This window comes from Maniola hyperantus, chromosome 7 (assembly GCF_902806685.2).
Source record: "Maniola hyperantus chromosome 7, iAphHyp1.2, whole genome shotgun sequence".
Classification (NCBI taxonomy): Eukaryota; Metazoa; Arthropoda; class Insecta; order Lepidoptera; family Nymphalidae; genus Maniola; species Maniola hyperantus.
In genome coordinates, this window is record NC_048542.1 from 10536753 (window position 1) to 10558896 (window position 22144).

General features: G+C 35.9%; 2 protein-coding genes across 2 annotated transcripts in view; one reads left to right on the top strand and one right to left on the bottom strand.

Annotated features, from left to right (window-relative positions):
- Positions 1–573: 573 nt before the first annotated feature.
- Positions 574–2671, bottom strand: LOC117984031 (KRAB-A domain-containing protein 2-like). Its single transcript, XM_069499556.1, has one exon. The coding sequence runs from the start codon at positions 2294–2296 to the stop codon at positions 1139–1141; it is 1158 nt and encodes a 385-aa protein (XP_069355657.1). The 5' UTR covers positions 2297–2671; the 3' UTR covers positions 574–1138.
- A 2512-nt stretch (positions 2672–5183) lies between these two features.
- The window catches only part of LOC117984054 (neuronal growth regulator 1-like), a 137636-nt gene continuing 120675 nt past the window's right edge, over positions 5184–22144 (top strand). The window contains exon 1 of the mRNA XM_034970706.2: positions 5184–5368. The gene's annotated coding sequence lies outside the window, so the exon portion shown is untranslated. The remainder of the gene's footprint in view (positions 5369–22144) is intronic.

Sequence of the window (22144 nt, forward strand, 5' to 3'; positions counted from 1 at the left end):
GTAGGTAAGTACTATATAGTCTACGCGCTGCGGCAGATTATAATTTCTATAAGACTGAATATTGTATAACCGTGGGGCGATTGTCTAAAACCTGCATCAATCGTTATTACAATTCAATCTCAATTGTTCTGAATTTTTGCGATTCTTGTTGCAACAATGCATTTTAGCGAATAGTGAGCGAGCATTACCAATGAGATGATTGCGATCGTGACATTGTAGCTGTCAAACAACCGCGGTAGGGCCACTGGTCACTTCACCTAACGTTTGAAAACTATGAGGGAACCTACGATTCGGTGGAAACTTGGGCTATATGAAGGTCGCTGCAGATGCCAGATCGGTATTACGTCCAAGCACCGCAAAACACTTGAACAAAAACACTATCATGTCATGTCTGTCATATCATTATTACGATCAGAGGCGAATCTAGAACTAGGTACCTACTACCCCTACTTACCCAAAACCAAATGTATTCTGTGCCCAAAACTCACAATTATTGACCATCACTTAGGTACCTAAGCTGCTTGGTCAGTATGCACCATAATATTAAGATGAAAATGAAAGAAAAGGTTTAGCAGAATGTTTATTAAACATAAATAACATTAGATTAAATTAAAATACCTGTTCGTAATTAACAGGTAGAAAATCATTATAATTACACAGGTACTGAATAATAATATGTTCTTATTTCTTGTAACTTGTAACATAGGCTGAAATCTATAGAGCACACTGACTTTGCTCAGACTTAAAATTGTGTTAAAACGAGACAGTTTTATGTGAGAGATATATAATATAGACATTAGACATCTGTTTCGTTTTAACTCTGTCTTAAGTCCACTGAAGTCTAAGTAAAGTCTGAGTGCGCTCTATAGATCTCACCCATAGAGCGACATCCGTAGCATTGTACAGCGACCAGCAAATAACTTAAAAACAAAGAGAGAGCAATGTTTGAAACAAGGACCAATACAAATACAGAAATAAATAATTGCGTTGTCCCGCGCGGTAGAAAGTCCCTCGCGCCGCGCCCATGGGCCCTTCAGACTTAAAAAACGACTATTGCACATTTTCAAGATGTTTGCTTGTCACTGTAACAAAATAAAACATGTATCGTGGTTACATGTTAATAGGTCCCTAATTGTAGTTAAGAGTTAAGTAATAAGGTTAATAGCTTAGGGTTTCTTTCTAATTTATTATTTCTCGTCTCGCACAGCTCACACGTTGCTTCTAAGTTTCGAACACGTGATGATGATTCAACCACCTTTATAACACAGCAATCAAAATGGCACTTCCTCTTGCATATAACACAGCTCCTATAATATATTTCATAAATTTTTTTACCACATTTCAAGCAGTAATCTTTAAAAGTCTTCATGTTTTTTGTTTCAGGTTTGTTTGACTGAACAGGTACAACAGTTCTTGCTAATTCTTCAGTCGTCTGAATGACTTGGTGATTTGGTATAAAACCAAAGTGGGCATGAAACGGTGAATAATTATTATTAGTGTCATCTTTCAGTTTTCTTGATTTTAATATTTTAAAGTCCAATAAGTTATTCAAATGCCATTGTATTTCTTTCAAACCAATAGCCCAATTAGAAGTGTTTCGTGTCCTCATCCATGATTCTATAAGTAAAGTGGTTGTTTGTGATGCCCAATCAAGTTTATAAAGATTTCTTTTGAGTATTACACATGGCAAACATGGAAATACATCTGTAGATTTCAATATATCCATTAAAGTTGTATAAAATACATTACTTTCGCCAACTATTAAGTTTTCTGGTAATCCAAAATCAAGAAATATTTTCAAGAGTTCGTAAGCAACTACATGAATGTCTTTTGAGTATGTGGGTCTAATCAGAACATAATTGGTCAATGTGTCCACATAAACTATAATATGTGAGAATTTATTGTCAGGAGCGGAATTTAATTTTAATATTGTACATAGAACAGAAAATTGGGAAATATAATTTGAACACTTTACATTCCAGTGGCTGTTAGACTGACACACGTTACAGGCTCTTACAAAAATAGATATAACAGTCGGTGGGATGAAATAGGTCGATTTTAATTTTGCCGCTATTTCACTAGACGGGGCATGGTGTTCAAGCAAATGTATTTCCGCTATTACGTCAAAACATTTAGTTGCTGGTAATACTTCCACTACAGGATCGTCAGGAATCCTTCTCTTTAAAATTAGTAATTCATCAGTATTACTGTCTTTAATGGTATCATATTTCATATAGTAGGGTTTTTTTTTTAGATTTAACAAATAAAATAAATGCGTTCTTACTTTCCTCGTCATATGGGAAGTATCTGATTTTGCTTCGCATGTGTTCAATTTCTTCAATATATCTCGTTTTACTTTCTTCGTGATCAAAAGATTCGTTTTTATGCAAATCAGCCATTTGAGCTTATGATAAAATTGTACAATAATAGTACGTAATTGTAATAGGTATCTACAATATTATGATTGGTAGATAATAATCTACCTAGGCACCTCGAAACACGAATTTTGAAATGAAATTCATTTTGAACTCACGGAACAAAAAACAGTCGATTATTATTATCTTCCACTGACCACTTCATGTAAATTAGAATATCTATATGTTGTAATATCTAAACACAAATAGATATTTTGAACTGCAACCATAAACTTAATTTAAAGGTTAAACTTTATTTATACCTTATTTTTATCAACAGAGAAACATTTTTAGGGGTCTGGGGTACACTCAGAGTATGATTAGTACCACAGATCACTATAATATTATAATATATTCTAGGTCCATGACTAGTCTTGAGACTATATATTTCCATATATAGGTCCATATTATTATCTTTGTTGTGTTCCGAACCGCCACGAGGCTGCTATGTTTTAGGTGATAGACATATACCACTATCACGTGTGCAAAAGAGATAGAACCAAAGTGTCGGCGCTATACAGTTCAAAAAGCTAAGGTCGACCGAGTATACCGTGGAATGTACTAAATTATTATAGGTAGGTTAAAAATATGATAAAGTTGGTGTTATTTTGGTTTAATTGTTTCAGCAAAGAATATACCTAATAACTACAAATTTAATGGATTTTTATTTTCTGATCTTTTGAAATTTTTATTTTGTGTTACCTTAGCTGGTAGCTGCTAGCGCCATCTATTGGCATTTTACAGTACTACAAAGGAAGCTCTGAAGTCTAGACTATCTCGAAATGTCAAACCAACCACCAGCAACCACCCACTGGCAAAGAGTATGTTATCACTAATCACTATCACAGGTGGAGACGTGGACGACGCGTGTACCCACCGGCTTCTGCCACCAGTGGGTGCAAGGGGAATAATTCGTATATTTACCCGTACATCCACTGCGAGGGTCGGAATTTTTTAGAGCCTCAATAGCTCAACGGTTAAGGCGCGGACTGAAATCCGATCCGGTCGGCAGTTCAAACCCCACCCGTTGCATTATTGTCGTACCTACTCCTAGCACAAGCTTTACGCTTAGATGGAGGGGAAACGGGAATATTATTCATGATTAGCATGGCTAACATTCTTTATCTCTACATAGTATAAAATAAAGTAGCTTCCCGCTGTCTGTATGTATGAACGCGTAGATCTTTTAAACTACGTAACGGATTTTAATGCGGGTTTCACCAACAGATAGATTGATTTAAGACGAAGGTTTATAGTTATAGTTTAATTCTCAAAAAATTAGAGATCCCTAGAGAAATTGAAATAATGTGAATTAGGTCGAAAAAAAAATCCTCTCATTTGAGTTTCCGAGGCAATAACACCTCAATGACACCACATTAGTATCTACATTGCACCCATGCGAAGCCGGGGCGGGTCGCTAGTAAAAAATAAATAGCTCCCGTTGGCACCCTTTGAGGATGGAACCTTAAACAGACGCGTCGCGACGCATCGCTGTTTTCCGGCAATGTGACGTGAGCCTTAAATGTCGAAGTTCACTCAACGTGACCGTTGTAAGCGAATTAGTTTCGGTGTTGTTTGATAGTTTTCCACTTTTATCGGTGGCCGGGGACCGTGGCTATTGCGTCATGGTGAAATAACTTCTCTTTCATATCTACCTACTTGATCACTAATAACAATATTGCTTGTTAGGTAGGTATAGGATATAGATACTGGAACGAACAACGGTTTTAATATTATGAAGGACTTTTACCCGACGATAGGAGGGCCATATTTTATGAATAGTAGTACCTAAGTAAGTTCACTATGAATAGTTCCAGAATTTGCCTATCACAGGCGGGCAGAAACCCTACAGCATCAGGATTAAGGAGTTGGATCCAAAAAAATCACGGGCCCAATAGAAAATCACCTCCTTTTTGAAAGTTGGTTAAAAATATTAGGTACTCACTAAAACAGAAAATTTCATTAAAAACGATAAACATAGAACTTTCGAAAAATATAGGTACGAACTTTTTTAATTTTATATTATAGATTTTTGGTGCCAAAAACCCTCTCGGGCGTCTTCATCACACCATACTAAAGTTTTATCACAATCTGATCAATGGTTTAGCACGCATAGAACACAATCATACAAACATTTATTTTTATTTATATAGAAGAAGATTTCATGTAGGACAACGCGACAGATCGAGATGGCCATCGGGGTGGGGACGCCCCGAACACCCGCACAGCCCCCGTGAATTGTGAAAAGTTATCAACAATAGTTATCAATAAATTATCAATGTAACAATACACTAATAATTGAAAGCTCAGCCGGTTGCTTGATACGCTCTGCCATCGAGCGGATTGTATGAATCACGCTTTATAATGGGATCGATTGAACCTCGTATCTAGTTAAAATAGACATTCAATAGTTTATTGTATTAAAAATCAATTCAAAAAATCCTCTCCATAAATAAAATTCAACCGGAGCATTATTTTGACAAAGTTAACTTTGTTGATTGCTTTCCTAAAACGTAACATTATTTTCCCAGCCTTACATTAAAACAATTTAAACCAAACAAATAAATATTTACTGGTTGTATTGCCCTTTTAAAGGAATTTACTCTGCAGATATTCTAAAAACATATCTCAAGATTCAAAAAGCTCCGATAGAGGGCGACACAGATGTACTACGCACAGTCGTAGCGACTCTACGGTTGTAGCTCCACGTAGCGACTACGCCACCAAAATTACGCGGACTTTTTCGATACGAAACTAAATTTCATAAACAACTTTATTGAAAAACTTAGTGAAAAGTGTTAGTGTCAGATCAAAAAAGTGATATTTATATATTTCTTTTGGGAATATTACAAATTTTATGGTTGGTTATAAATATTTCAGTGGAGTTTTAAATTGTGTTATAAAGTGTACCTCATGTTCCCGTTAGAAGATTGTTCTTCGGGTATGAAATTGAAGTATGTAAGTCTATTTATTATATATTTTTTTTAATTACATTTTCTGTGTATTGATGGTAAATTAACAATATATAGGTGCAGGATGTGCTACGTGTTAAGTATTTATTAAAATTGTTATTCCAGGGATAAATCTTTTACGTAAGAGTCAATACCATTAAATTTATATGGGTACCGCTACTCTTAAATGAACCAAACACATTACCTTAATATCTTTGTTTTTTATTTAAATTCAAATGACATTAAATGAAAACTATAATTAGGTATCTATTTTTTAATTACACCTAACTAGAGGATGCCCGCAACTTCGTCCGCGTGGATTTAGGTTTTAAAAATCCCGTAGGAACTCTTTGTTTTTCCGTGATAAATATGCCTATGTCCTTCCCCGGGACGTAAGCTAACTCTGTGCCAAACTTCATCAAAATCGGTTAAACTGCTGGGCCGTGAAAAGCTAGTAGACAGACAGACAGACAGACACACTTTCGAATTTATAATATTAGTATGGATTAGGAGTGATCAGCTTGATTGTTTTGTTTTAATATTTATAAATTTAATGATTTATACTTTAATTATTACGTAATTACGTTACACTTACTAAGTACATATAGAACTAGTATGTTTAAAAATAGGCAGATGCTTGCTTACCCCGATAAAAATTATTAATTTCAATCTTTTTAGGGTTCCGTACCTCAAAAGGAAAAAACGGAACCCTTATAGGATCACTTTGTTGTCTGTCTGTCTGTCTGTCTGTATGTCTGTCTGTCTGTCTGTCTGTCTGTATGTCTGTCTGTCTGTCAAGCAACCTACAGGGTACTTCCCGTTGACCTAGAATCATGAAATTTGGTAGGTAGGTAGATCTTATAGCTGGCATTTGGGGAAAAATGAAAACCGTGAATTTAGGGTTAGATCACACAAAAAAAGTTAATTTGTGGTCATGAACTAATAATTAGTATTTTCAACTTTCGAAGTGAGTGACTATATTATCAAGTGGGGTATCATTTGAAAGGTCTTTACCTGTACATTCTAAAACAGATTTTTATTTATTTTTATGCATCATAGTTTTTGAATTATCGTGCAAAATGTCGAAAAAATACGACTGTAGTACGGAACCCTCATTGCGCAAGCCTGACTCGCACTTGGCCGGTTTTTTTGATTAAAAATTAGCTATCAATGAAAGTTTCTAATTTAGTTATAATCATTGTAGATTTTTTACATCTAATAATGCTTTACAAGCCAGTTAAGATGATTTTAGAATAATTTACAAACCTATCAGCTTTCGTTTTCTATTTAGATAAACATTTTTTTGAATATGGGTAGGTACAAAAACTAGCCGAGTCCGACTGGTTCCGTATTATCTTAAAAGAAATAACATTTTTGTTGTGATATGACCACAGATTCACGATTTTTCCCTTGCGGTATAAGACATGGCTACCTACCAAATTGAACGATTGTAGGTTAACAAGAAGTGCCCTATAGGTTTTGATTCCCTTAGCGGGTCTTGACACACAGACAATGAAGTGACCCTCTAATCCCTTTTTCACGGAAGTGGAACCATAAAAAAGATACAATTACTAAGATACTTGATGAGTTTTAACATATTCTGTCACACAAAAGCAAACAAAGCAAAGTGAACAAAAGCAAAATACATATTGATATATACTAAAAAACCGGCCAAGTGCGAGTCAGACTCGCGCACTGAGGGCTTCGTACTACAATCGATTCGATCAATTTTTATCGACTTTTTGCACGATAAATCAAAAACTGTTATGATACCTCACTTGGTACCTAATCTTACTTTGAAGGTTGAAAATAGCAAATTTGTTCATGGACACATTTTAATTTTTTTCTTGTGATATAACCACAAATTCACAGTTTTCAGATTTTTCCTTTCATGTCTGCTATAAAACATACCAAATTTCATGATTCTAGGTCAACGGAAAGTACCCTATAGGTTTATTGAGAGATAGACAGACAACAAAGTGATCCTGTAAGGGTTCCTTTATTTCTTTTGAGGTACGGAACCCTAATTAACGCAAATATAAATTACTAGCTGATGCGGGACTTCGTACGCGTGAGTTTAGGTTTTTAAAAATCCCGTGGGAACTATTTTATTTTACGGGATAAAAGGTAGCCTATGCCACTCTCCAGGTCTTAAACTATACCCACGCAAAAATCATGAAGAACAAACCAACAAACAAACATATTTTCGTATTTATAATATTATGGGTAGTCAAAGTGATGTTATAGAATTGGTATAAGTACCTATAGATAAAATGTGACTCACTTCCGCAAGCAATCATAGAAAATTGATTTGTTATAGTAAAATATATAAAATCCAGTAAAGGTTAGCCTTTGTTATCCTATTTCCTCAATATAGAGTTTAACAATAGATACTATGATTTGGTTCCTTTTTATATTGTAATACGAATATACAAAACATCTTACAGTTATTTTCTATTGTTACCTTAATACTTGTTACGCTACGTACCTATTCGTAATGAAATATTGCTATGCCTACCACTACGTACTAGCTTCTGCCCACAGCATATTCTCTTTTCTACTTTGGTCATTTAAATAAGTAAATAAGATTTATTGATGGTAAAACATACTTATATCGCAAATTAGAACAAATAAATATTAATGCTAAATTAGAATATTATAAGGTGGTGGAGATCACACCAGATCAGTGACTATTGACGTCACAACTTAAAGGTTGACATAGCCTCATCGTCAAAGAAGAAGAAGCTTCCAACCGTTTTTCATAAAACTTAGCACAGTATAAATTAATGAATGAAATAAAAACGTTAAATTAAAAGTAAAATAAAAACATAGCACTACTGTGTAAATCAATCAATTACTGTTCAAATGCAATGGCGTATCTGACCAAAACCTCCTGATATCCTCGGTGAACTGGGTCGATTCCTATATGAGATTAATCATAGGATTATTATACAGTGAGGTCGACTGACTGGAGTGATCCTGCGGGGTGTTTCCTCAACTGTCTCACGAACAAAGCACGGACTATAAAAACGGGCCCAGAAAGACAAGTTAATTCTGTCTAGGCACAAGCTTTTGTATCGCAATAGTTTCATCTCCATCAGTCTGGTATTTTAGCGTAATGTTATACTATAATAGGTGCAAGCAGCAATAGCGTCGGCTTCCTTTTCAACAGGTCAGGGGTTTGATTCTGGGCTACTTCTAATTTTTCCGAGATAAGTATGAGCGTTTTAAGCAAATAAAAATCATTTTTAGCAGTGAATGAAAACGTGAGGAAACCTACATACCTGAGAATTCTCCATAGCTCTTAAAGGTGTGTTAAATCTGCCAATCCGCACTTGGAAGCGTAACGGTCTCTGGCCTGAAAACTTCTCATTCTGAGAGGAGACCCGTGCTCAGTAGTGGGTCGACGATGTGTTGATGATAATAGTAGATACGAATATTTACCGCAAAAATCAGACATATTTACAGTTGAATTCTCTGTGTATTCACATAACAATGAGCCAATCTACTATAATATAATAATAAGGATAATATATTTTTTGTTACAAGGATTTCTTTAACGAACGAATACAACGTTGTAATTAAAGGTAGTATTAGTCCTAAATAAATAGCGTGGAATACAGTAAGCATGTATCTAATTGTATTAACTGGAGGATTAACTTAGTTGGAATTAACTATATTGGTTTTGTCTGCTATTTTCTTAGTAAAAGTAGTTTTGTTGATAATAATATTTAAATAGGTTAAAAAGTGTTCAAGGTGTTATAATAATCCGCTGAAATACATCATACACATGTTTTTCTTTTATTTTATGCTTGTAGATTTTGTTAAAACAATTTTTTTATGCTTCTTTTAAATACAAAATATTTATTTCGTGTACCTAGGTAAAATATTAATAACACATGTTTTTATATAATTACGACTAACAAACATTTTGACATCTAAGTATGTTAATGTTGTGTAAATATTTTAATAAATATTATAATGTCTATAGCCAGTTTAAAAATATTTCAATAATTTGAACAACTGTCTTCATATGAAAATTCTTATAACACATTGAGTTTAATTTTCTTTTTAATACCAGGTTTATCCAAAAAGAATTGCTATTTTAAAACACATTGCCAAACGGGATAATAAGGTAAATAAAATTAAACCCAGTAGCAAAGCTTGTTTTCGTCCTAAATACACAATATTAATTAAATAACAGGGTAATATAGCGCGTATGTACCTAATGTTATCTCGGAGCAAAACTCTGAAGTAACATTATCTAGCTAATAGCGGCTCCTGGCCACTGTTCGTCCCTGCGAAAAGTAATTTTGTTGATAAGGCCCATATTACTACCATAAAGGAAGTAATGTACGTTTTAGTTAAGCAGCGTTTATGAAAAAATTGCGCTGGTTAGCGGAAGGCTGCACAGAAAATACTTTGTTTTATACTTAATACGAGAAAAGATTTACCCAGGGTCTGTTCATTATTATAAGCCCAATAGGCTTTTTTTTAATTCTGTACCAACTCCTTTTTGATAAAATAATGATAATCTTCTTGAAAACTGACATCAATAGAATATCGACCATAATAGGTAATTGGTGTTAGAATAAAAAAATATCTATATTTTTATAATTATTTTTATAATACATAGTGAAATAATACAAAGGAAGAAAGATATTTGGAAGAAATATTTCTTAGAAAATTTACAAAGACGTGATTCCCTACTTCTATTTTAATATTTTACCGGAAGAACAATTTTATTGAAATAAATATTAAAATAAAAAGACTAGGACTATTCATTCTGATTGCCAAGTTCGCCAAAGAACCTACGAACCAAGTATAAGTGCACGACAGGTCGAGATGGCAATCGGGGGGGAAACGCCCCGCACAGCCTCAGCGCTAAACCGGTGCGGGCGAGCGCGGGTACTATGCGGGTGTGCGGGACGTCCCCCCGCCTCATGCCCTGATTGCCATCTCCGTCTGTCGAGGTAATCGGCATCGGAGTAAATTATCTCTGTCGGCACACATTTCCGTTGGCGAACCATTCAACACGTTGCTTATAGTCTAGTCTCGTAATGTTTATTCAGCTTTAACACAAACTATTATAACTATACTCCATGACGTATCTGTGTTATCTACCAGCGTTTCCATATTATTGGATTTTATAATACCCGGTATCGAACATAGATCAACTGATATATATACGCATAAAATGAAGGCATCGTACATTACTGCATCGAATAGAGATACTCTTTCAATAAAATATTATCAGATTTTTCGTTGAAATAACGAGTACGCGTATCTACTTGGCAGCAATAATAACCCTTTAACTAGCATAACCCGCCTGACGGATAAATTAATTTTCATAGCACTCAGACCTTAATTAATTCAACCCTTTTAAACTATGGAAATGAAGCGATTAATCTCTAGGTAGGTTTCACACAATAACAGTTATAAGTAGGTACTATTTTTCGCTGCGCATCACCGCATAAATTATGTCCCAAGGTAGCAGCATTAGTGCAACGCTCACAGATGGAGTAGAGTGATGCCGAGCCGCGATCTTTTAAAATTAAATTAAAGTCAGCTTATTTACTTTGACATACGGTTGAAATATTGAAATGCACGGGCGTCGCAGCATTACTTGAGATCCCCAGCCTCGCTCCTTGAAGCCCCCGGCAACCTGGGTGATCTACTTATCTTCTTGCGAAGCGAGCTTGGATAGCTGGAGTGACGAGTCCATGGATGCAGAGAGGCACTGCACGCACAATAAACGGAAATAACGTATAAGTGTAGAAACCTGTAACAAGCTCTAGGGCCCTAAGCCAAGATAGTAGGCTCCAGCCAGCAAAATACCGGCTAGAAGATCATAACGGGGCACCAAGTTGCTCTACACCCCACTCGGGTAAGGAGGCTACACCTCGAGGAAAGTACCCCCATTTGGTCACTGCGCTGCTGCTCGCAGTAAGTAAGCAGATTTTTGAATCTCGTCCAAATAGTTGTGCAGTATGCTGTAGTCGGTGCACAGCGCCTCAACTCAACGCTGCTCGACATGCTGCGACTCTATCTGCCGCGACTCGCCGCGCCTCGACTGCACTCATCGTCACTCGGCGCGCTCGGTCTGCGCTGGCCCTTATGTTCAGGTCGAGCAAAATTTTGATGCGACGCAATAAATTCTCTCTCACAGCGTTTAGAACGTTTTGTCGAGAACGATGCCACGAGAAATTGTTTGTTAGTGATTGTGCTAGCACTTCTGAAATTCTAATTAGTGAAAGTGGATGTGTGATTGATTGTAGTGAGATGAGATGTAAGCAATTTCACACTCACATGGTCCAATGATCACTTGATTCGATCGTGTCTGTCTCTGTTGACAATAATATCTGTTGAGAATAATTCCGGGAAAACGTAGGGTCTATCATCGTCTAGCCTTTGTCAGCATTTATCTTTGATTAATACAGTCGTATGCTTATCAAGTTTATATCAACAAAATTGAAAATATCTAACGTAAAATTTGTTTTTTAAAATATAAATTTCACCTTTCTAAAAATTCTTATGAAAAAGCCTGTTCCGATTTACATCTTGTACTTCTATATATTCATAGCAATATAACTGATATTTGTATCCTAATTAACATAGTCAGGGGCTCAATAAACTGTCCTGAATTACTTACGAAGCTATTAATACATACATCCAGACATGAAAAAAAATTACATATACCAGTGTCTAAAACGAACAGATCACACTCTTTCATTGCTGGTGCTTCTCGCAATCTAAATTCAATTTATAACCAATCTAGCATATAATTGTTTTATGGCAATGTGAATAGTGTATACGCCAAAGTTGTTTGCTAGCATAATGCATAATTAGTTATGTCTAATTACAGTTAGCTTGTCACTGTGTTATTCTTACTATTTAATTTTGTATCACACAGTTGTGAAAACCTATTATTAGCCTAGTTACCAAATTTTAAGATTATTAAGATCAATTTAGGCTGTTGGTTTCCAATGAAAATAAAAATAAAATAAAATATTTGGAGATGTTAAAAGGATGGAATTTATTTCCATATTTTGATTAGTTAAAATTAGGAAAGTTCTACTTAGGTTCCTCTAAATTCCTATAAATTCCTATGAATTTGAATTACATCGCTGAAAATAAACTGACCGTTTAAGATACACGAACTGAGAATGCAGGCTCAAGTGGGCTCTATACAACCTTGACCTAAGAGAAAGCTTTTATATGAGTAAAATGTTTAGAGCAAACTTGATATTATATTTTTTGTTACGTCAGTCGAAGCTACCACGAATAAAGGCCGTGCCAAAGACGGTCACGACAGAAATAGCGCAATATTACCAGTTTGTTACCAGTATTGACCAACTGAAACTATCAATGACCTATTTTTTGTCATTATATTAATGATTAATTCTTATGACCTACTTATTATTATATTAAACTAGCTTTTGCCCGTCACTTCGTCCGTGTTATACAATTTACAGCCTATCCAATACTTAGAAATGTTAAATTTTTTTATTTAACGGATTTCATAGAAATCAAAAGTATCTAATTCATAGTAAGATTCATATTAATAATAAAACATTTTAGTTGCCATGGAAGAAGTTAATATAATTTTTCACGTTCCATGATTTGATTAATTAAGTATTGCTTCAAAAATCTATTTCATGCTGCTAGTTGGAACTGGGCTACAAACTTACAAAGGCGATCCAGATTAACGATAACGAAACTTAGGTTCAAGGCACATTTCGCCGGAGTCAAAGCGTAGCTGCTCGTAAGTCCATGTCGTAAAGCCATAGACTACAATTCGACAAGTCAAGCAACGATTCAAACTCAACCGGTTGCAACATAAATTGTCGTAACCACCCCTAGTATAAGTTTCATTAGTTGCATGGCAAAGGGCATATTCTTTTGTTTAAGATGGTTAAAACTAATATTTTTTAAGAAACAAAAGTGGGGAACCAAATGAAAGCCTTCATTCGCATTCACACCTCTTCTCTACGTCCGTCCCTACTATGTGCTATGAAGTAGGGTTAAAAGTTAAAACAGAATACTTAATAGTACCTACCTGTTAAAGTTAAGTTTATATGTTACCTTATAAAAAAATTAAGAAATAATAAGTACGGCTGCCTACATTCAATCTTAAATTCAAAATCAATTTATTTAACTGGACCTTCACAATTTTTTTGAATTATTAATTTTATACCATATACAAAGATTTTTTATTATCAGCCTACCTAACTATTTTCGTCAACTGCGAGGGTTTCAAATGCGTCTTGGTTTAAGAAAAAGCCCACAAGAAATTTAATGGGTATTCTTTTTGCTGTCACCATTTAGAACTATCTATTTATTTAGAGCAATTATTTACTGCGTTTCGACTCTGCTGCTCTATCTTGAGCCTTCTTGAGTACTTCTAAGTTATTGTGGAAGTAATTTTTAAGGGGAAAATCCAATCTTCGGATTCTACCAAGACAATTTTAATTCAGGTCCTCGACATAAATAACACGTTTTACAGAACAAAATCGTATCTCAGTTTGTAATCTCGCGTATTATCTAAGAGTTTCTTTGCGGTTCAAGTTTTTATCTTTTGACGAATCTCTTAAGCCGCGTTACCTGGGGAACCTTTGTTCTCTACGACATACAGCCGGAATTTAAGCGTTCTTTTTCAGGTAGGATAGTCTGTAGTTTAGTTGCCTTACTTGAGAAAAGTGTTTTAATTAACCGAGGGGGAAGAACGCTGGTAGAAAACTGTTTTTTGTTCGGGAACTTATCTTTTTACCAAATGGAATCCGCTGAGTTTGCAACGTGAAGCTTTTCTAAAGGTTGGATACGATATTAGTGAGGTTTTATTTGAGATTTTCCGATTTCAGTCCAAGTTTTTACCGTCGAGCTTAAAATTGTAGATTTTTCCTACGCTTCCTTCCTTTCCTAGATGACGTTGGCAGTTTTTTGTTCTTTGTTGGAGCCGAATTATAGTTAATACCTACCTATCTTCTTAATTCTATGTCCTTGATTTCTTTTCCGCATTTAGACATATTATATACATGCCTATATCGGTGTACCTAGCTGTCCGTTGTACGTGAATACCTACCTATATCTTGGACTCTTGATGAATACTTTTGGGTAGGTATAATTTTGTGGTTTATGGTATTATGCGATTTTGCGTAACTAATTGGGCATAATCTTTTCGATAAAATATAATAAAATGAAAATAATATGAAAATAACCGACATAGTTCATAACATAGGTTGCAAAGCTGAAATGACAATAAACAGAGCACATAGTTTGAAAAACAATAAACCTTGGGGTCACAAGGTGTTAGAATGTCACACCGGAAAGCGTGGCATTAAGACCTCCCAGTGGACAGGCGACATTAAAGCCAGTAGCAGGGAGCCGCTGGATTCAGGCAACGTAAGACCGTGCCGTGTGTGGAAATCCCTACAAAAGACCTATGTCCAGCAGTGGAACTCGATAATAATGATGATATGAAAGTAAAAGAAACATTGACCTTACTCATTTCAAAACTTTTAGTAAGTATAAGGGTACGCTTACACGGGCAATTGATATCCCACAATTCCAGACAATTTAGTCAATTCATGACGTCACGACCACATGAAGTAATTTACTGCAATACCCAGCAATACATAAAAATTTCAGCAAAGTTATGTGAAATAATTGCCCACTTATTGCTCTAGATTGATCAATACGTGTTGCCGAGCGTCATATGCTTAAAATGTGCCCATGTAAACGCACCATTAGGAAAAAGGAAAATTAAACTTACGAAGGGAAATATTTTAAAAGCAATTATTCAAATATCAGAATTTCGAAGCCAACCTGGATCCGGCTGGTTGTCCATCATGGCATCATTACGCGTGTTTCAAATTACTGGAACAATTAAAGTGCAATCAGCGCGCGCTATAAATCCACGCTGCGGTGGTTGTGGCCATTTTATGTTCTATCTGTATACCTGTAGGTACCTATTATTATCTACCCTATTTTAAAAAAGCGGAGATTCTCAATTCAACGTTTTTTAAAATTATTTTGGGCGCTATTACTCTATGGGATGGGACCTATGAAGTACATTGTCTTTGAAAATTTTGTGTGAAGCCCAGTATCGCTGTATATGACTTTATACACATTGGGCTAAAACATTTAGTCAATGCATTCGGCGAACGTGTACAGGGCCACTTGTGGTAGCTTGTGTGCGATTAGGTATGAATATGTAAGCTATTAAAATATATCACTTGCTTTAACGGTGAAGGAAAACATCGTGAGGAAATCTGGCATGTCTGAATGTTCTCCACAATGTTCTCAAACTGTGTGTGAAGTCTGCCAATCCGCCCTTGGCCAGCGTGGTGGACTATGGTCAAACCATTCTCATTCTGAAAGAAAACCCAGCCTCAGTAGTGAGCCAGGTATAGGTTGATCATGATGATGATATAAGCTATGATTTTTATTACAAGTATAGATTGTTACGACTATACTTAAGTATTTTAGTCGACGTAAGCCCGACTAGTTTCGAACCCACCTGTGGTCTTTTTTCACAGGGACTCAGCTCGCTGCGCGTCGTTATTGAGAAATACGTGAGTAGGTATAGCCGTAACAATATGGTACTGATTCTGAGCACAATTAAATTTTAGAGACTCTTCTCACTAATATAATATGAAAATGACAGACATAGTTTGACTTACTTATAATAGAAATCTCTAACGATAGTTTAAACGCTAAAAAAGTTATGATTTGTTTAGGTGCCTACTGAAATTCATTACAATTGAATGGTTAACACAACGTTGATAGACACACTGAGCATTAACATCGCATGCTCAACGTAATTCCTGCGTAACTTGGATTAAAGTGAAATCATCGTTCGCAATAAATCCCCGCTGCGGTGGCTGTGGCGTGGTGCGAGCGATTTAGTACTGTGACCCATGGTTTGCGATACGTGCTATTGCACTTTGATGTAAGCTGTTAATGGCTTCATAAACTTTACTTACAACCAATTGTTAGCAATACCTGTATAGTATGCGACAGGCCGAGATAGCAATCGAGAAGGGAACGTCCCGCTCACCCGCACAGCCCCCGTGTTAACCCGGTGCAGGTGAGTTAGGGTGACGTACGACGTGAATTTGTGGTTACATCACAAGAAAAAATTAAAATGTGTTCATGAACAAATATTGCTATTTTCAATTTTTAAATTATGATTACTATACCAAATGGGGTATCATATGAAAGGGCTTTACTTGTGCATTCAACAGATTTTTATTTATTTTTAGACATAATAGTTTTTGATTTATCGTGCAAAATGTCGATGAAATACGATTTGGCCGGTTTTTTTTCTTCTTTACGAATTAATATTCGCTTACCTTTATTTATTGTTTCCGCTATCACAGAATATAATACACTACTATCTCTACCCTAAGGTTCCTTGGAGGAGATCGCAGTTTTGGCGCCGCCTATTTGTAGGTACGACTTAATTTTCTATGGTGTACAATAAAGACTATTTTATTTTACTTTACTTTTATATATTACTTCTGTTATTTCGTAAGCATTGCAATACTATTTTATTTCTTATTACATTTCTCCACGATATACCATATTCTGCTGTTAACCTATATTCCGCTATTTTATCAATAAAAAAATATTGTAACAAAAACGACAAGGCCGCAGACAGAACCGAAAAACCAATCACAGATAAGTGAAAACACATAGGAATCTTATAAGCGGGGAAACTGCCTTTAAACATCCGACAAACCCCCGGGGTTGGATTTCATTATTCCCCTTGAGAACATTCGATTCGAGTAGGTTCCAAGTCGAATAGAATCCGTTGTTTGACGTCTTTGATACAAAAAGACAAGATATTGCTCAGTACCTAGAGAAATCTAACTCTTTAAAGAGCTTTCCATTTCCTTACTTTAGTGTAGGATCTTAAAAATAATATTCATGCAACAGCAAAAAACCTCTTGAACATCATCAAAATAGGTGTAAAATAAGAAAGTAATCCATATACAATACAAACTATACTAATCCATGCTAAATCTAAAATACAGGGTGTAACATAAGAGGGTATCATAGGGGTTTGAAATTTGTCTAGGACGCAGTCGCGGGCATAAGCTAGTAATATTATAAATAAGCTGTTGCCCGCGACTTCATCCGCGTCCTGCGGGGACTGTCTTTTGGATTTTCCAAAAAAATTCTTTGATGAAAACCTTGTCCTCACAATTATAAAAATAACAAAAAAGATTGGTGCAGTCGATCGGAAGTTATATATACATACATTTCAGCGATTCATTTTTATTTATAACTAGATGATGCCCGCGACTTCATCCGCGTGAGTTTCAATTTTTGAAATTCCCGTGGGAACTCTTTGATTTTCCGGCATAAAAGTAGCCTATGTCCTTTCCCGGGATGCAAGCTATCTCTGTACCAAATTTCGTCAATATCGGTTAAACGGATGGGCAGTGAAAAGCTAGCAGACAGACAGACAGACAGACAGACAGACGGACAGACACACTTTCGCATTTATAATATTAGTATGGATATACTAAGTATAAAGATGTTGAAGTAATGTCGGTCTGTCAGTTACGTTTTCAGAACGGGATTTTTAGAAAACCTAACTCCACGTGTATGAAGTCGCGAGCATCATCTAAATGAAAGTATGAGGTGCAGTGGGAAAATCTCGATATTTATCGCAGCACGCAGCCTTAGTACTTTTTAAAAGCACTCAATATCGTGACTACAAAGCGTGTATTGTGTGTATCTCACTTCTCATCATGTTTTTCGCATTTCTTTTCAATGTCATCAACAACTGTCGCCATAACTACTGAAATGTATTGTTCTGTTTTATCGATTGAGCCCAACTCTGTGCCTTTCATAATATACACGACGTTCAAAGCATGACACAATCGGAATCAGGGTGATGATTTTTGTATAGTTTAGTTTTAGAGGTTCTTTAACTGTCGTAACTGTGCCTATGTGTTTATGAATAAGTAATCAAGTTTCTGGCCATGGTGCCTGTAGTTGTGATAGCGCACAATTATGGTACTCAAGTATAACAAGAAGCAATGCAAGAGTGAACTACATAGTATCTAATGCCAACAGGGTGAAAAAATATTTATGTTCTAGATAAAATACCTCTGAACGTACTGTAAGGTTAGCGCACTCGGGTGGTTAAATGATCAGCTGGTCAATTAATTAGCCGTCTCGATTTATCATACAAAATTGTACGCTAAAACTGCCGCTTGTGCGCGCAGTCATATACATTACCGTAAGACGAATGAGGCAGCTGTTTGACAACCGATCATTTAACCACTCTTGAGCGTCTACTCTAAACGCACAACCATGCTTTCAACGCTGACGCAGCGGCGAAACGACTCACATTTTTGTAATAACATTTTTGCCAGATACGTAAAAGGCACCTCTATCTTCCCCTCTCGGCTAGACCTCATTTCCTGCGAGGCCGTTCGATGCCAGGCAAATATATCGAACGTTAATACACGTTTTCCCGCTTTTAAAACGCCAGACGATTTATCATCCGAGTGAAGCGTGGTGACAGTGAGTTATATGATTTGCCTCGATAACGTCTCTTGCCGCTGTCGATTACGAAAATTGAAGCGAGTATAAAAATATGACAAAATTCTTCAGAAGTACCTAGTATTCTAAAAATTAAAAAAAATCTTAATATAATGGATTCTCAGACACAAAAAACATATTAATATCCTTGTTCCAGAAAGTATTATGTAAGTAGGAACTAGCTGATGCTCGCGACTTCATACGCGTGGATTTAGGTTTTTAAAAATCCCATGGGAACAATTTGATTTTCTGGGATAAAAAGTCGTTTATGTCACTCTCCAGGTCTTAAAATGTATCAATGCGAAAAATCACGTCGATCCGTTGCTCCGTTGCGACGTGATTGAAGGACAAACCAACAAACAAACAGACTTTCGCATTCATAATATGGGTAGAGTGATGTATAATCTGTCTAGAAATGATTTTCATCCCTCCGATTTTCTTGTAAGCGTCACATTTGCCTACACGTTCAATATTTCAATATTTCGCCTCAAACGTCTTTGTAAGAAAACGAAATCATTACTCCCGATAAACATCGCTGACGTGAGAAATCAATCGACTCTGAAAACGTTCAACGCGAGTAAATATTTTCAACGTTTCCAACAGTAAACGATAAAAGTGATCGTATAAGTACCACGAGACTGACTTAACTGGAATTCACAGTAGATAGGGGCTCTTTTAGATGACGATTCAGATGACATGTATTGTGTCATATTCAATCTTTATGGTTTATGGCATTAAGGTTGTGTATGATAGATGTCGTCTGAATCGTCTTCTAAAGAAGCCCCTACCTCGACTATGAATTCCGGTGTTAGTTTTGATTGCCTTGTAGGCGGTAGTTAGCCACGGTGGTTTTGATGTCAATGTGGCTAGCTCGATCAAACACGTAGGGTCGATTCAAAAATATGGTAAAGGTATGGTCAAAATTTTATTTTATTTAAAACAACTTTATTTTTAATAGATTTACAGATAGTAAGAATACAGGATACACTTAAAAAACAACAAACTGTATCTACTTGAATCAAATGTAATCTAAATATGTTAAAGGAAAAGGTGACTGACTGACTGACTGATCTATCAACGCACAGCTCAACTACTGGACGCTAAGAAAGGATTTTTGAAAATTCAATCCCAAAAGGGTTGAAATAGGGGTTTGAAATTTGTGTATTCGAACGAGCGAGAGCATAAGCTAGGTCTTAGTGGAAGTTAAAAATTGTAGTAGGTACTAATAACACAAACAACAATTAATTCTGTGTACGTTAATTTATACTGTCACCATGCCAGTGTATCACTGTACTGTGTCATAGAGAGCGATGATAGCCTAGTGGTAATAGCACGCCTGGGAGTTCTCCATAATATTCTCAAAGGTGTGTGGAGTCTGCCAATCCGCACTTAGCCAGCGTGGTAGACTATGGTCAAACCCTTCTTATTCTGCTCCGAACACATGCTCAATAGTCAGTCGGCGATGGGTTTATGATGATGACCGTGTCATAATAACATTATCCCATTTATCTATTTCTTCTCACAAATAAATGCACAAAAAATCAGACATGACGTCTGCAGAGGGTAGCGCTGACATGACTTTTGTACCTAATACTTCTTACGACAATGGAATTTTTCATAGCCTTCCAGCTCTAGCAGCTGTTACGTCTTCTGTAGAGTACAAAAATCTTGAGGCCGTGTGCGATCTCCTTAAACAGTGTCGGTATATCGCTTGTGTATCGCAATGTCTTGCTTTTTTAAGCTGTGACGGTTCATTATTCAAGTCAGGGGTTGACAGAGAATAATATGTTTTGTTCAGATCTTCATATCAATACTGGTTTCACAGGGCCACAGTTTTTGGCAATGCGACAAGCGGCCATTTATTGTTTCCACTTCTGAAATTCAGGAAAAACAAAAGTAATTAACACTTAACAAACTTAATTACTTTTCTACGGAGTTTTTTACGTGATCAAATCAGAAATGTGGAGATCCATAGAAGAGCCAGAGTAACCGAAATAGGTCAACTTGTTGCGAAGCAGAAGTGGCAATGGGTGGGAACATAGCTTGAAGAACTGGCAGACGTTGAGGTCTCAGGGTGCTGGAATAATGACCTTGCACCGAAATGGTGACCTTGAACGAGTAGCAGGAAGCCACTAGATACAACTTGCAGTGCAAGACCGAGGCGTGTAGAAATTTATGTCCAGCGGTGATCGTCTATTGGTTGACAAAAACATCGACTAACATAAAATAAAAAATATTTAAGCAATTATTTTTCATTTTAATCTTTTTTATTAACTTTGTGCAAATACTAGGCTCTCGATGTTAGTAATTTCTAACTAAAGTAATTCATACTTGAAGGCGACAGGTTGTAATCCAGACTTCATTTAGTAACATAACAATAAACCTGTAATTCGCTCCAGAAACACATTACTCACTGTCTACGAACTACGACTTACGAGTATGCATGAAAAACACTTTACAGCTTTATGATTAGTTTTTTTATGAGTTATGACTCTATCACTATCATACACACAATTCGTCTGCGTCGATGTAAGTTTTTTAAGAATGGGATCTTTTTGATGTTTCGGGATAAAAAATTTGCTGTGCCCATCTGGCGAAATCTCAGAGGTGGCTTCCAGGAATCCAGGATTCACACGCTCTTACAGTAATTCCTCATTTGTCTACAATTTTGATTTTCCAACAATTCAACGAAATGGTCTTTTGATAATACCGACTTTATTTAAATACTCTTTAAGTCTATTTACTTTGTTCTAATAGAAATTCTTTAAAGACGTCCAGACGCGTATCGATTGTCAACTTGAATGGTGGAGAGCTTGAAAAGGTTAGACGGAATAAAGGAAACCATCGGTTTCAATCCAGTGCATTTTTATTCAAACGACTTTTTAAGACTGCGATTTTCTGCAGGTATTATTTATTAAGATTTCCTTTTACCTATGAGAATGATTGTATCGTAAATACATTGGCATTCTCATTTTATACTTATTATTTTTAAAACAGTTTAAGGCAAATCTCTTTAAATTCATTATAATAGAAATGCTTTCATGCCATTTTAAATGAAAAATCCAGAATTGAACGAAATGAATCAATTTCACTTAAAATGGACCAAAAAATTTTTCAAAGGGCCACTGTCTATTTACTCTATTCTAATAGAGAATTCTTAAAGACGTCTTGAAGCGTATTGTATTCAGGAAGTGAATTGAATCAAATCTTGAAAGCTAG

Coding starts and splice junctions, on each gene's coding strand:
- LOC117984031 (XM_069499556.1), bottom strand. CDS start 2,296: ATGACGAGGAAAGTAAGAACGCATTTATTTTATTTGTTAAATCTAAAA.